Source organism: Camelus dromedarius, unplaced genomic scaffold, assembly GCF_036321535.1.
Source record: "Camelus dromedarius isolate mCamDro1 unplaced genomic scaffold, mCamDro1.pat HAP1_SCAFFOLD_158, whole genome shotgun sequence".
NCBI lineage: Eukaryota > Metazoa > Chordata > Mammalia > Artiodactyla > Camelidae > Camelus > Camelus dromedarius.
In genome coordinates this window covers 663,620-679,327 of record NW_026989827.1, presented here as the reverse complement: position 1 = coordinate 679,327, position 15,708 = coordinate 663,620, and the positions used below count along the sequence as shown (strand labels likewise).

At 49.1% G+C, this 15,708-nt stretch overlaps 1 protein-coding gene across 9 annotated transcripts; it reads right to left on the bottom strand.

The window, feature by feature from the left end:
• Window positions 1-2,500: 2,500 nt before the first annotated feature.
• On the bottom strand, window positions 2,501-10,002 carry LOC135320876 (GDP-fucose protein O-fucosyltransferase 2-like). 9 transcript variants are annotated; one of them, XM_064484021.1, is made up of 5 exons: window positions 9,775-9,983; window positions 8,153-8,389; window positions 5,863-6,029; window positions 4,906-5,035; window positions 2,501-3,997 (listed from the first exon to the last, which is right to left on the bottom strand). In XM_064484021.1, exons 1-3 carry the CDS (start codon window positions 9,971-9,973, stop codon window positions 6,022-6,024), a joined length of 444 nt encoding a protein of 147 aa, XP_064340091.1. In that variant the 5' UTR covers window positions 9,974-9,983; the 3' UTR covers window positions 2,501-3,997; window positions 4,906-5,035; window positions 5,863-6,021. The 9 variants fall into 9 exon arrangements, with proteins under 9 accessions (XP_064340091.1, XP_064340092.1, XP_064340090.1 ...); XM_064484022.1 differs by having other exon boundaries at window positions 5,928-6,029; XM_064484020.1 differs by lacking the exon at window positions 5,863-6,029 and having other exon boundaries at window positions 4,906-4,963; window positions 9,781-10,002.
• Between the last annotated feature and the right edge of the window lie 5,706 nt (window positions 10,003-15,708).

Genomic DNA, 15,708 nt, shown 5'->3' with positions numbered 1-15,708 from the left:
TCCCCAGGCGCGTGCGCGCACAGCCACACACACACTCACAGTCATGTACCACACAATTCCCCAGGTGCGTGCGTGCGCACACACACGTCATACACACCTTTGGCGTTATTCTAAATCAATTTACAATTGAGGGTCTCAGTGTCCATTGTTTTATCCGCTCAGAAGATCCTGACTTCGGACTGTGAAGCAGGAGCCCCTCCTCTCTGGAGATGGTCTTTGCCACTTACAGTCTCAGTAGAGCCAACATAAATGCTCTGGACCCTTGGAAGTGCAGGGCCAGAGCATACCTGGGAGCTCACATTCTATATATCTAAACATTTTAAGTGCAGTAGGTTCTAAAGTCCTGCCTTTACAAATATACATTCATTATAAGGGGGAAGGCCAGGTTCAAAATTAGAACAACCAGACTCAGGGGAGTCCTGCAAAGAAAGTGAGTGTGTGGGGAGAGCTGATTCCCAGACTCTGATCACTAGCCTGACCCTTTTCTTCCCAATGCTGGGTCCATCCCTTGCCATAAGTGGCCTTGGATGTGCACAGGGGGACACTCAGATTTCACGTCCGGGCTCTGCCTATAACCTCCATGCAAACAGCTGCCCTTTGGCCTCTCTGTGAGTCCTGGGAATCTGAACTCCGGGGAGAGCCGGTGCAGGCACTAGAAATGGGTCAGGGGCTGCTGAGGCAGGGCATTCGGCGTCCTGGGTTTCTAGAGCATGGGATGGAGCCAATGACCATGTCCCCTTGGCCTTGCTGACTCCACCCGATGGAGGGCGTGGCCAGAGGAAGTGTCAGGGCCAGGGGAACCTTCTGCAGTGCAGGACCCAGGGCAGCGGGGGGCCCGGGTCTAAGGAGAGAAGCCCTAAGGAAAAGTCTGTGGAGGCTGTAAGGTACCTTCATTCCCATTAATTAAATAAAACAAAAGCTTACCACAGGCGTGCGGGGGAAGGGTTTTGTTATAACAAGGGAAGGCACTTGCCAAGGTCTGGCCATAGAGGGCTGCTGGGTTTGCCAGGTTGAAGAGGAACCGAGAGGCCGTTTGCCTCCCCTGGGTCTAGACACTGCTTGAATTCTTCCAGGTGACACTTAAATGCAGTGAGACATGGAACTCTCTAAAGTTGTTAAAATATTCATGGTGAGCCATTCAATTCTCTCCTCATTCTTGGCTACGAAAGCACGATAAACACAGGTGGGAATCTCATCAGCCTGTTGGTTGGTTCACTGTCCATCTGGCGCCCCCTCTTGTAGGAGCCTTTATCACATCACCCAGGGCTGACCCATCTCAGGATCACAGCTGATTTTCCACAGGTGGCACCACTTGCTGGTGACATGAAGGAACCATGTTAGCCACCTCCCAAACTCTGAGGCTTCTCCTGGGAGGAGCCTGCAGACACCCAGTCCAGCCTCTGCACAATGATGCTCCCCAGTGTCACTCCCGGCTTGCTGCCCTGGCCTCTAGCTCTGGCCAGAACCTCGCTGAATTGTCGATAGATGTCCCCCATGCACCACGTCTAAGCTTGGGGTCCAGAGGTGACCATGGTTCTTATTTTCTTCCCATCGATGGACTGTTTGATCTTCATGTAATCGTGTTGGCAGGAAGGCCAGTACCACCCTCTTGAGGCCTCCCCGAGCCGCCTCTGTCTATAACTGTCCTAGCACCCCAGGGGATCAGGTCTGAAGCCTGGCACTCAGACACGAGGATGACAGCTGGAGAGACAGGAATCCACTCCTGCTGTGGCTTCTGCTGAGGCTCGATGTGGCCATACAAATGGATCCCACAGGCCCTGACTTCACTTGACTCGCTGCAGGGATGCTCCCACACTGCCCCGTTCCCCCCCAGAGACAGAGGGCTTTCTGCTTGTTCCCGAAGGCCCCACCCCCGAGGGGGCACTGGGTCCAGTGGAGCGTCCAGCCTGGTTCCCCGCCAGCCCTTAGGGCTTTGGTGGGGCCTGGAACATCAACTACCCTCCCCTTAGGGGCCCGTTTGTCCTTTCCAGCCAACAGACCTAGGTCATAAGCACTTTAACTCACCTGAGGGTGTTTTCCTCACTTCAGGGGCAGTGAGGACGGGGCTTCTTCACACTCCAAGTGCCCCAGGTCTGGATGCAGACAGTCTGGCTCTCCCCCAAGTCCTGCAGTTCTGGGCCACACCTGCTGCTGGTCACAGTCTGTGCTGTGTTCTCTTCCAGGACAAGGGGTGCACTCTGACCCCCGCCCCGCCCCCACCAGCGGTGGCAGAGGCGGCGGACAGGCAGGTGAGCTGGGGCCTGAGACCGTGCCCGCAGGTCAGTGCCCCAGAGGCCGCTGGTGACTAGAGGGGCCACGGGGCAGAAGGCAGCATGGGATGGGAGGAGGAGGAAGGTTCAGGATAAGGAGATGAAAGGGGGAACGGACAGCACTGTGAGGGCCTCGGCCATGAAAGGGAAGAGAAATCACAGTGACAGCTGGAGCGGTGTCGGCGTTAAAAGCTGCGGGCTGTTTTTTTTAATTTTATTAATTACCAATATATATTGACAGATTTCTTATTTTATTAAAGATTATGTTCCATGTCATATAACAGGATAGAGTATGTTATTATTTATTAAATAATACATAATAGAAGATATACTAGCATATTATCTTCTGTTTATTTATTAGCAGATAGTATATAATACATATGTAGGTGTTTATACACATAATATATAATTCATGCATCTATATAATATATAACCCATAACAAATAATGTAAGATTATGATTAATATATAATATAACAAGATTACATAACAATAATGATGTAATATTACCCATTGTATGTCTTGGTTCATGACACATTCTCATCTTAGGTGCCTGTCAGAGGTATTTATGTATTAAAATTAATATTATAAGACACAGTTATGAACCTATCACCCAGCATCATAACAGGAATATTGACAGTGACATACTGTGTCCTCTTTCCCTATCCTGCTCTTGGCCTTTTCTCACAGGAAGTAACCAGCATCCTGAATCCTGGCTTACCCTTGCCTTGTGTTACTTTCACACACACAACATTTAAGATCAGTTAAAACAAATGAACTGCAGGTACATGCAATGAAGTGGATGAATCACACACTCCATGTTAAATTGAAAAAGTAACCCCTAGAAGGTAGCCGATAGTGTGCTATGCTTTTAACTGTGTATATATATGTCAACTAAACTCACTGAATTAAGAACAACTACAGCTAGAGTCCAGGTGGGAGAGGGACAGATAAAAGGTGAGGTGAGCAGGTTTGCTGCAGGTGAGCCAGTTCCTTTCCAGTGACATGTCATTCTCTCTGAAGCAGGAGGCAAGGCCATCTGCTGGGAGTCAGGGAAGAGACAGAGGGAAGGTTAGAGGTGTGCAGAGAGCAGAGAATGTTGACACCACTGAGTGATAAGTGGGGAAATGTGCTCACTAGAGAAATCCTGGAGGATTGCCTGGCAGCGGCAACATGGTGGGCATTGATTTGTAGTCTTGGAAATCTGTGCTGGGAGAGCCTGCTGCCTGCAGGCTCAGAACAAGTAGAGCTGGGTGAACCGAGATGGAAGTCGGCCTGGTGAGGAACTGAAAAGGTCAAGGCTCAAGGGGGTTTTGTCTGTCATAAAGAGAGTGCTGACTGTGGATGCAGAGCTGGAAGGTGGGGAAGTGGAAGTAAGAGGAACGTGGACAGGCAGGAAAGCAGAGGAGTCAGCGCATGATGCCCCAGTGAGGGTGAAGGAGGGCCAGGGAGGCTGGTGGAGAAGAAGCTGGACGGCTAGAGGTGGGCACTTAAAGGAGAGAGGCTGGACCTTGGGTGGAGACACGCCCGGGTATGAGCCCGGGGGTAGGGTGAATGGGGGGTGGCTGGCTCAGGCTGACAGAGAAGAAGACCCTACAATGACCATACTGGGTGGTGGAAGGAGAATGAACTTTGACGTCTTGATGGTAGGAGGCGAGGCAATACAGAGCTGGTGGTCCAGGTGCTCCTGACTGAGGCAGATGAGCAGGGAGGCCAGGGTGGCAGGCACTGATAGGAAAGGATCCGTGTTTTCCAGGTGCTCCCACGAGGGGAGGAGCAATCATCTGAAGGTGGAAAGTGAGCACAAGGAGGCCAACCCAGGCTCCTGATCAAACGGGGGTTGTGAAGGTGCAAAGCGTCAACTCCAGTGATGGTGGCCCAGGAAGCAGGGACCACGGGTGAAGTGAGGGGGCACTCAGAGAAGAGAGGGAGAAGAGTCTTCTGGGTGTAGGGGGAAGAGAGGCCCCAGGACAAAGGAGCACAGAGGCACAGTGATGAGGATGGACTGGCTCTATGGTGACACTGCAGGGATGGCTGGATCTTTGTCCTGAGGGCTTAGGTTGGGGGGACTACTGGCCTCATGAGGATCCCCCTCTCAGCAGCCTGGACAGAGGCTCTCGCTCCTGAGAGCTGTGTGGCCACCACTGTTCCCGGAGGGGCTCTGCCTCCATCTTCTCTTATCAGACTTTCCTGCCCAGCCCCCGACCGCCAGCGAGGGAGCCTGGGCCTCGCAGCTGTTTGCCGTGGAGGGACACAGGCTCCTCGGAGGAGCAGGCGGATCTTACTTTGCTCCGTAACCCAGGGCCTAGCAAAGCGCCAGCCCATGTGTGGGCCATGTAGGGGCTCGGATACTTACTATACTAACTCAAAGCAGTAGAATTGCAGAGCTGGAGGAAGTGACCACTGAGCTCACAGAGTTCACTGCCCACACCCCCATTCTACAGATGAGGAATCAGAGACCAAGCAGTGAAGCAGCCTTGGCCAAGGTCACGCTGCTCGTAAATGCTGGCCTGTGTCGGGCATGCCAAGTGATGAGCTGCAGTGAAGGGGCTGAGAGGGGTCTCTGGTTCCAGAGAGCTCGGATTCAAGTCCCAGCTCTGCCATTTATTAGCCGTGTGACTAATGAATGTCCTTACCTTTAAAGTGGAACTCATAGTGGTGCCAACTCATTGGGTTGTCATGAACACAGCGTTCCTGGAACAGCAGGACAGAGTTCTGTAAGGGTTTGCTGTTGCTTTGGTTATGATTATTATCACCAAGTGAACCCTGAAATGAAGAACAAAGGCAGCAAGAATTTTTATTTTAAAGGAGTTTCAAATCCTCTGATGAATGCTTCATTTCATCTATTCAAGTTTTCATTTGACCCTTATTAACAACTACACAATGGATGACTTTTGAGGCAATCTTGCTTCATGTCTTTAATTCTCACTAACGACACAGGCTATTTAACAGGCAGCAGTTTCTTTTCCAGGAAGAGGGACAAAAAGTTAAAAATGACTCAGTGCCTCTCGGTCCCCAGTGAGTTGGTTGTGACCTGTCAACCCAGCTTTGGGGAAGTGCCTGCTCCCCCTGGGCCCACTGAGCTGCCCCGCAGCCTCCAAGGGGTGCCGTACCCCCACACGAATCCAGTCTCTTGGTTCCTATCTTTGCTTCAGATCCCTCAAGGACTGCCCATGCCCCAGGGCCCCATCTGCCCCACCAGCCTTGGCTGCTGGACTCCAGGACACCATCCTGGGTCTCAACCATCCCCTGTTCCTATGACCGCCCCACTACTCTACATTTTGTCCTTCAAGTGTGGGCTTCTGTGGCTCGCCACACAGCAGGGGTCTCCCCGTCCTCCACCTTGGGTAACTGCATCGTCCTGCACGGTGCCTAGGGAACCCGTGTGGAGGCAGGAAGAATACAGAACAACAGGTGCTCAGAGGGGCTGCCTTTCCCACTGCAGGGGCCCTAGAGAGCTTTCTCCCAGCTGGTTATTCACAGGCGCTGAAGCTGTGGAATCTCGATCTCACCAATTTAAAGGGCATCATCACTAATTACAAAAGCAATCATTTCTTCAGTAGCAAAAGGAGAAAAGACTTTGTGTTCCCCACCTCCAACTGTTTTCCTCCACCTTCAGATGTTTCTCATCTCTGGGCAAGGGTAGAATGCAACTCACAGAATATTATTTTTCAATGTCTTTTCCCACTCTGAAGATTGCTTTCCCAGAACCGATGAAGGCTAGAATGGTTTAGCTTCCCTGGACTGAGGATTCAGAGGCCTGGGGGGAAGGGGGGAGGGGGAGGTGAGATAACTCAGCAATATTGAACCTAACAGAGACATTAAAAAGTTCTATTCTAAACAGAAAGGAAGCAGGATGCTATAGAAACAGGAAAACCATAGTTGGAAATGCAATAACGAGTTGCAAGAGAATAAACATAAAGATGTAAAAATGAAAAAGGACATCAAAATAAAAAGAGTTGGGAATGGGAGAGGGGAGCAAGAAAATGTAGATTTTTTTCTTTCTTTTTTTTCTTCGTTATTCTTAGGATGTGTTGGAGCCTACGTGATTATCAGTCTAAAGGAAATAGATATAGTAATGGGCTGATATATTTGAAGAATAAGGTAACCACAAATCAAAAGCATACATTAGAGTCGCAAAAAAACCAAAAAGAAACAAACTCAAAATGGCTTAAAGACTTAAATATTACACACGACACTATAAACTTCTCACAAGAAAACATAGGCAAAACATTATTTGACATACATCTCAGCAATGTTTTCGTAGGGCAATCTAAGTAACCCAAGCAACAGAAATAAAAGCCAAAATAAATAAATGAGACCTAATTAAACTTATAAACTTTTGCACAGCAATAGAAACCATAAGTAAAACTAAAAGACAACCTATGGAATGGGAGAAAATATTTGCAAAAGATGAGACTGACCATGGCTTAATTTCTAGACTATATAAATAGTCCATACAACTTAATAAGAAAAAAATAAACAACCAAATCCAAAAATGGGCAGAACAACTAAACAAGCAATTCTCCAATGAAGACACACAGATGGCCAATAGGCATATAAAAAATGCTTAATATCGTTCAATTATCAGAGAAATGCAACTCAAAACTACAATGTTATCATCTCACACCAGTCAGAATGGCCATCATTCAAAAGTCCACAAACCATAAATGCCGGAGAGGCTGTGGAGGAAAGGAAACCCTCCTACATTGTTGGTGGGAATGTAGTTTGTTGCAGCCACTGTGGAAAACAGTATGGAGATTCCTCAAAAGACAAAAAAAAAAAAAAAAAAAAAAGGCTTATTACCTAATCCAGCAATCCCACTCCTGGGCATATAACCAGAGGGAACCTTCATTCCAAAAGATATCTGCACCCCAATTTTCACAGGAGCACTGTTTACAATGGCCAAGACATAGAAGCAACCTAAACATTCACTGACAGATGACTGGATAAAGATGCGGTATTTAGATATAACAGTCATAACAAAGAAGGAAATAAGGCCATTTACAGCAACATGGATGGAACTGGAGATTATCTCACTAAGTGAAATAAGTTAGACAAAGACAAGTATCATATGATATCATTTATATGTGGAATTTTTAAAAAAATGATACAAATGGACTTATCTATAAAACAAAAAACAGACTCACAGACTTATAAAACAAACTTAGGAGTTTGGGATTAACAGATACAAATTACTATATGTAAAACAGACAAACGACAAGGATTCACTGTAGAACACAGGGAAGAATATTCAGTATCTTGCAACCTATAATGGAAAAGAACCTGAAAAAGAATAAACTATGTATATGTACAACTGAATCACTATGCTGCATACCTGAAACTAACAAAACAGCTGTATAACTGAAACTAACAAAACATTGTAAATCAAACACATTTCAATTTAAAAAAAATTGATAAGCTCTAAATACCTTTATTCAAAGAAAATCTTGAACTCTTCCCTCTTACAAAATTTAAAATGGGTAGCTTGAGCAGGACCAAATTATACTGGATGGGCAGTTACATATCTTCTCCAGCACGTGGCCCATGCTACACACACATCGTGTTTTCCTACAGGTAAGAACAGCCCTGACTGCACAGCGAGCGACTCTTTCTGGGACAAGGGCCTCTGTGGCAGTGGCCTCCTTGTCACCGCTGCATCTCACCAGGAGGCCAGGGTTTTCAGAGGGGAGGGGACATAGAGCTCATACACTTCAAATTGACTTCCCGAAAAAACTATGGAAAAACCAAATTCACCTGCAGTGTAGGAAACATGAGCAGGGCCCCTAAGCAGACCGACAAGCCCAAAGTAAGATGGCCCGATGTTCAGATCGGAACCAGAACAAAGACCACCTGGCCCCAGTTAAATGACCACCACCTCACCTGCAACGAACTGCTCGTACTCAATGTCAGGGATGTTTCTGTTGAGACTTGGGAGGTCAAAGGAGTCGGACCAGGGATCGGGGCTCTGCCAGTGGTAGAGGTGGCCCCAAGGGAATAGCACCAGTACCGGCTCCTCCATCTTCAGCAGGGTCTTCAGGAGGAAGGCAATGTGGATGCAGACGTTCCTAAGGAGGTTGAAGCCCTCTGGAGGGTTGAAGTCACACAGAAGGTACCTGGCTGGGAGCAAAGGAGAGCGGGTCTTCAGGGCCAGGCCTCTGCACAGGAATCCCGGCTTAGATAGAACAGATACAACGGGAATCCCTGCACAGCCCATGGCCTAGACTCCAGACACATTCAGCAGCTTCTGGTTTGTAAAGTGGAGGCACTGCCCACCCATCTCCATGTGGCCAATTACTTCAAGTCCGGGAGCAGTTGCGGAAGACATCTTGGCATCCGTCTAACACCACTAAGCACCCGACTAGCATCTGAGCACCCGTTCTCCAGGGGCTCTCAAACTTCTTGTTCTACAGAACCCTATACACTCTTAACAATTACTGAGAACTCCAAAAGGCTGCTATTTATGTGAGTTTAATCTATCACTATTTCCTGTGTTAGAAGTTAAATAAGAAGTTAGAGAAAGTGTATGAATTCACTTAAAAATATTAACAATCTACTGTATGTTACCATTAATACTCTTAAACAAAATATATTTCTATTTTTCAAAAGAAAAATCATTAGTGAGAAGAATAGCAGTGATTTTAATTTCTGCAAATCTCTTTTGGACTGGTGAGAGCTGAATTCTCCTATCTGCCTCTGCATTCCCTGTTTAGTGATATCGCAGGCCAGGTTTTCCCTGGAAAACCCCGCAGGAACTCGGGAGAGCAAGAGTGTGCAAAAGGCAGGTGACATCCCGGCGTTTCTATGAAAATGGTCTTGCACCTCAGGGGCCTTGGATACACTTTGATAACTGTTGCCCTATCCAAGGCGAGACTCTTCTACACAAGAGCCAGGCAAGGGTCCTGGATTCTGTAATGAGTTACCGCCAAAACACCCCTCCCTTCTCTGTGTGTTTCTCACAAGCTCCATTACTGCAGATGAGGATGTAATCCTCAACTGGGGCCTCTAATCCCAGAAGACTGCTAACTTCAAGAGGGAGGGTCCCATCTACCATCCCTACACCCCGCATAGTTTATTTTGAGTCAAGCCCTAGATAACTGCTTATCGGCACTGACCCTTGTGTCTTTTTCCTGAGGTTGACTGAAGGAACCAACATCTGGATGGAACTGAAATTTCCCTGCAGATAAACAAGGCTGATAAGCCACCCCATTCCAACATCTGATTCTGGGGCTCTTCAAAACCCGGGTAAGGCCCCGCTTCATCTAAGATGGGTCCTCCGCCTGCCCTTCCCGGGGGGTTCTGGGAGGCCGCGGCCACCAAGGGCGACCCAGACTCGCGGCCCCAGCCCCATTGCCTGAGGGGGAGGAAAGCTTGAGGCTGTGCCCAAGCCCTGCCCCGCCCCGCCCCAACACGCTCCCCGGCACCACAGCCCTCCCCGGCCACCGCCCCAACCCCGATCCCACCCCGGTTCATGTCCGCCGGCCCCGCCGACGGCGCGGACGTACGTTTACCGTCTGTGGGACGCCGCCCCAGACAGGATGTCGGCCGCCGACTGACCAGGCCAGAACTAGTCGCCCGGCCGAGCAAGCCGCCATCCCCAGCAGCAAGCACCGCCATGGTCCCGGGCAGCTGCACACTTCCGGAGCCCGCTACCCGCCCCAGAAGCGCACGCCGGCCCGCGCAGAGCGTGGCGCCTGTAACCATGGCAACTCCGCGGGACCCTCCCCTAGCGCTTGCGTCGTGCGTCCTCCCGAGTCTAGTTGTGCGAGGGCAGAACTTGCAGAGCCAATGGGAGCCAGGGCGCAGCCAGGACGGGGGTGGGGGGAGGCTTATGGGACAGCTGGGCGGGGCCGGGGAGGGCAGGGCCGCCCGGAAGTCCTGACCTGCAGGTGGCGCCGGCCGGAGGCTGGGGCGTTGCTGCCACCAGTGGGCGGGGCAGCGGGGCAGCGGGGCGGGGGCACCCTCACCTGTCCGTGTGTGGGGATCAGCCTGGGCTCCGTGGCCTCCGCTTGCACCGGACGTGGACCCAGGCTACCGGTGGGCAAGATAGAGGACTGAGCCCAGGCACGCACGGCTGGCCAGGTAGGGCACCTGAAGTGCAGATCCGCCAGGCCCGCTGCCGGCCTTGAATACGCGCTGCTAGGCAGTTTCCAAGAAGACGGGATCTGTCATAAGAGGGGAGGTAGGGCTTGGGTACCAGATGTCGGGTTGGGTGCAGTCTCACAGGAGAGCCACGGTGAGAGGGCGCAGAGCGGCCCCTGTGTTGGCGGGGCTAAGAGTTTGGGGTATAGGGTCGGGGTGGTGTGTGCCTTTCTCCGTGGTCTCCTCACTCCAGAGCAAGGGGCTCTGCTTCCCCCCTCCCCTCACTGCACTCCCTGCCTTCCCCAGCACCACCTGGGGTGTGGTCATGTCGAGGCAGGGAAGGCCCAGGGAAGGGGCTCATTCAGGGGCAGGGGCCACTCTGCAGGGATGCTGGACCTGACAGCAATGCAGTGCTTCGGAACTCCCCTGGGCTGGGTTTCTAACCAGTGGGATGGAAGGGCCTTTCCTTCCTGGGGTGCATTTGGGGGAACTAGATACGTCATGAATGTCAGCCCTGAAAATGGAGGCTGTGCTACATCCATTCTTGGAAAGAAAAATCAGGCCCTTCCAGCCCAGGTGACTCAGAAAGTCAGTCAGCAATGTTCGGGGTCCCCAGTTTAGGCTTTCAAATAGAGCTGAGCGGCTCAGGAGGCCAGATCCCTGTCCGTGGCTCCAGGAGTAGGCTTTCTGCTGGGGGACAGGATCCTCACAAACACCTGTGTCTTTGTGGGTCACTCCCCTCTGACAAGCTGGGAGGCAGGGTGCAGTTGTGGGAAATCGTGTTTCCATGAGGAGAGGGCCACCAAGTGGTGGGGGCACAGGAGACAGTGAGAAAGAGTCCCGCAGCCTTTCTGGAATCAAAAAACTGGCAAATGTGAAAAAGTGCATAATTTGTTTTATTGAACAGGCTGCTTATGTACGTTTGGAGGGCCAGGTTCAAGGACTCTGCATCCCTCCAGGACAATAGCCTCAAGAGAAGAACAGACAGAGCAGGAAGAGATGTGGGGTTTCTCCCAGGAATGAGGCAGAACAGGGATTTCTGCAGATTTGCAAGGAGACCCCGACCGCTGAGCACCGGGTTACAACCCCACGTGACCCTTGTCGTGTTTGGCTTGGGCTCTGGGTCTGGCCTGATCATGTATTCTTCCAGCTGAGTTCCAGAAATTCAGAGGGTAGACTTAGAGAGGCTGCGTTTGGAACCCGGTGTGGAGACGGAGGGTCCTTTATCCTGAGTCCCCTCAGCCTAATCACTGTAGCTGAGTTCCAACACCACCCAGGCCCCCAGGGTGGCCGTGGAGGGAGAGCAAGCCTGGCAGGTGACCCAGGGGTCCCACTGCTGTGCCCCTCCCTTATCTTTGTTCCCTTTCACCCCGGAAGGTGTGATTGTCTCATGTCATGGTGACAAGCCATCTCTCTTCTCTGTCAGGTGGGATCCCCACCCCCGCTCAGCCTTCTTTCTGCATGGATGCTGAAGGACCAGGCTCACTTGAAGTTCTGAGTTTGAGCAGTAAGGTGGAAACAAAGAAACCAATGGAAACAAAGAAACAAGTCATTGTGGCAAAGCTCCCCACCACAGAGAAGCTGCCCTGAGTGGAAGGGAGGGTGTGGGCATGCCCATTTGTTTCGTGTCTCCCAGTGCTCTTCGCTTTCTTATTGCAGACCTGCATGGTTACAACAAAATGATCTGCAAAACTGAAAATATTTACTCTCTGGCTTTTACAGAAAAGGCTGACCAGCCTCTGGTTCCCGTACCGGTCAACTGATTGGAGTACCTTTCCAGTTTGGAAACATCTGGGCAGGCCCAGGTTTGCAAAATTCTTTAAGAGTAGTTATGGAGTTTTGCTTCTAAACATTTTTATGGCTCTATACTTCTGAGCTGAGGTTGTGCTGTGTAATTCTGAGCCGGGATTTTCTCAAACTGTTTCTTATTTCTTATACCGGACACCCCTAAATTCCAAGGGGAATGGGATGTTAAGGAAGCCATGGAGTTTAGGAAAAAGATACAGATTTCATTTCCATTTAAGCATCGATGTATCTCCATCCTAGGCAGTATCGGTTCTGTGGTATTGATAGGGGAACTAAATAGCAACCAAATTTATAGAAAATAGTGGGTCATTGGGTACACAAGTTCTTCTTTTCAACATTTTTGTAGTGTTTGCAGTTTAAGATGACCGTTCCTGAGAAACAGGCAGCCTCTTAGAATGAAATAGCATTTTCCCTGAACCATACTCAATTTTTATTTCGTAGACAGCAGGAAGGGCAATCACACATCCAACACTTGGGGACCTCAAAGATAAAACGTAACTTTCTGGGAGCACACTCCCCCCGTCTCCCTCTGCTCTTTTCACTGTCCCATTGTCCCTGAAGGCTCTTTTGTATCTTCTGCTCATGACTCCAGTAACTCTTCCTTCTCGTCCCTCAGCTGGTAAGTTTACTTTTCTACTTTGACCAAGCAAACTGAAGCCAACAGAAGAGAACTTTCACCAGCAACTCCCAGCACATCCGCTCGCCTTCTGATGTCTGTGACCTCACTCTCGCTGCCCCACCTCTTATTACAGGTGACATCGAAAGCCAGATCATCCAAAAGTCACCAGGGGGCCCATCCATACAATCTTCTCCGGGCTGTCACTCCCACATCCATCCTCTCTGTCACTACCTCATCTATTTTGTTCTCCTGCTAGTTGGCTCCTATCAGTATATAAAAGTCCATCCTCTTAAAAGAAACAAACAGCACTCCTTGACTCTAATTGGCCCCCACCAATTGCCACCCCATGTCTTTGCAGCAAATCTTTAATGAGTCGTTTAAACTCACTGTCTGCATATTCTCTTGAGCCATTCCCTTTGGCACCCACTCTGGCTTTCCCCCTGATCCCTCGCTCTATGGAAACTGCTCTGTCAAGGCCATCAGTGACCCCACGTTGCTAAATATAGTGGTCAGTTTTTAGTCTTCATCATGCGTGGCCCTTTGGCAGCATTTGACCCAGCTCTTCCATTTCTCCTCCCCCGTGTTCCTGCTTCACTTGGCCTCCAGCCCATCGCTCTGCTTTCGATCCACTGGCTGGTCTTTTGCCAACGTCTCCTCTTTTTTCCAAATATTTACTGCGAATGTGCCTCGGAGTTGGGTCCTGGGTCTCTCCTCTATCTCACTGCTATACTTTTGGTGGAAGCAACCAGACTTGGAAATTGACATGCCATCAATTTCTCGATTTGTCCAAAACTCCCTGATTGGCCTTTTCCATTTGGAACTCTCTCCCTGATACTCATATTCTTTTTCTTTCATTCATCTTGCTTTCACATTCATACATATGTTCTACTGTGTAAATTACTTTTCCAAATTTTGAATCAGTCCATACATATCATGTGAAATGCTCAGATCTCTATTATTTCCACTAAGATGCTTATTCTACCTTAGAACCTTTCTGCATTTCTGTATTTATGTCAATAAAGTGAATAGTATTTCTACAAGCCTCATAGTTAAACAGTGTGTTTGTTTGGGGCTACTATGTAACATGAAATAATGATACATCAACATAGTCCTTTTTCATTTAATTTTATGTAACACCAAGATGAGGTTTTTGCACTGAAGACTGTTTCATTGAAATTTTACCTACGTTATGGACAGTCAGTTTATGTGAAAGCCCTCATTTCTCCCCTTTTCTGATATATTTTCCATTTGGCTATTATAACATATACCTTGGCATGAAATAAAATTCCAAATCCATTCACATAATAAAATTAATACATTTAAATTATATTTTTTAATGTTAAAAAGAAAGAAAAAAAACCCCAGACTCCTCTACCTATTAGGCATTTCTGTGGCAATATCTAATAGACTCCTTAATCATGACATTGAAGAACTGAGCTGATTCCAGCCCCTTTCCACCTGCTCAGCCCCATCTTGTCCCATCCCCTGTGGATGGAGAGGACATCCATCCCATTTTCCAGGTCCAGATGTTGGAACCATGTTCTCTCTCTCTCTTTCTCTTACACACACACAGACAGCAAATCCAGCTTGTTAGAAAATTCTGGCTACTCTGAAATCATTAACCACATACTCCCTGTTCCCCACCCTCCTAGGAGCCACCTTCAACCCCTTGTTGGACACCAATTAGCCTACTTCTTCCATCTTTGCTTTTCTACAATCTCATCCACACAGAGTCAGAGGGAGCCTTTAAAAGCATACATTGAGGGGGTGGGTGTAGCTCAGTGATACAGTGCATGCTTAGCATGCATGAGATCCTGGGTTCAAACTACAGCACCTTCACTAAAATAAATAAATTAACCTCCTCCCAAGAAAACTCAAAACAAAAGCATAAATTGGACATCACCCATCCCATCAAAACTCACTAAAAGGGTCACCATTCCATTAGGAGCCAAAGTCGTCCCAAAGTCTTCGAGGACCCGGCCTGCTCTGCCTCTCCGCCCACACTCTCCCCACCACTCTGGGGGCCTCTGGCTCCGGCTCTTCCTTCTTCCTCCGGATCTATTCTGCTTCAAGTTCATTACTCCTTGAGATCTGCCAGGATTGCCTTATTCCCTCCTGCCTGCCTCCCACCCCACCACCATCACCTGAGTTTGCTCATATCACTCTTATTTTTCCCCAAGCTCTTGCTACCCCCATCATGTTGCCTGTTTTCTCTGCTAAAACTCTGAGCCCCCAGTGATGGGGAGTCGTGTCTATTTTGTTGACTAATAAAGCCCAAGAGCCTTGGGAATGGGTATAGTTACTAGATTCCCATAAGTAGTAGGAGCTTATACAGATTTGCTGAATGAAAGCAGAGGTCCTGGTCCAATTCGATGGAGCACTTCTGTGTCCTGCTCAAAGATTAACTCTCCTTTCCTCCTGAGAGAGGGTGACCACTTCCTTGGTGATCAAAGGCAAGATCTATTTTCTTTATGCTGTTAACCTTAGGCGGGGAGACTGGGGGATCTTCATTTATATTTTAAAATTTGATTCACTCTGCAGTTTGTCTCCTGTCTATGTATCCTTTTGAGAAACCATTTATGAGTGATCATTCTTCCATCAGATTGAACAGGATCCAGGGGGAAGTACCAAGCCTGTCCCATCGGCCATCCTGTGTGTCATGTCCTGTGACCCAGTGGATGCTCAGCACGTAAGTGAACCAACAGGAGTGAGTGAAGTGATGGGAACATCTCATTATTGTGGTGGCTGCACTCTGTCCGATGCCTTGAGATTTGGGGAAGGGTTTACAACTGCGGAGGCGAGATGTCAGGTCCTCTGTGCTCTTCCTGAGTGCCCTGGCCTTACCCATTCCCCCAGTCCCCTCTGGGCAGCCAAGCCCAGGAGCTGGGCCACCGGCGATTGTGCTGATCAATAATCCACCTCACCCAATGTC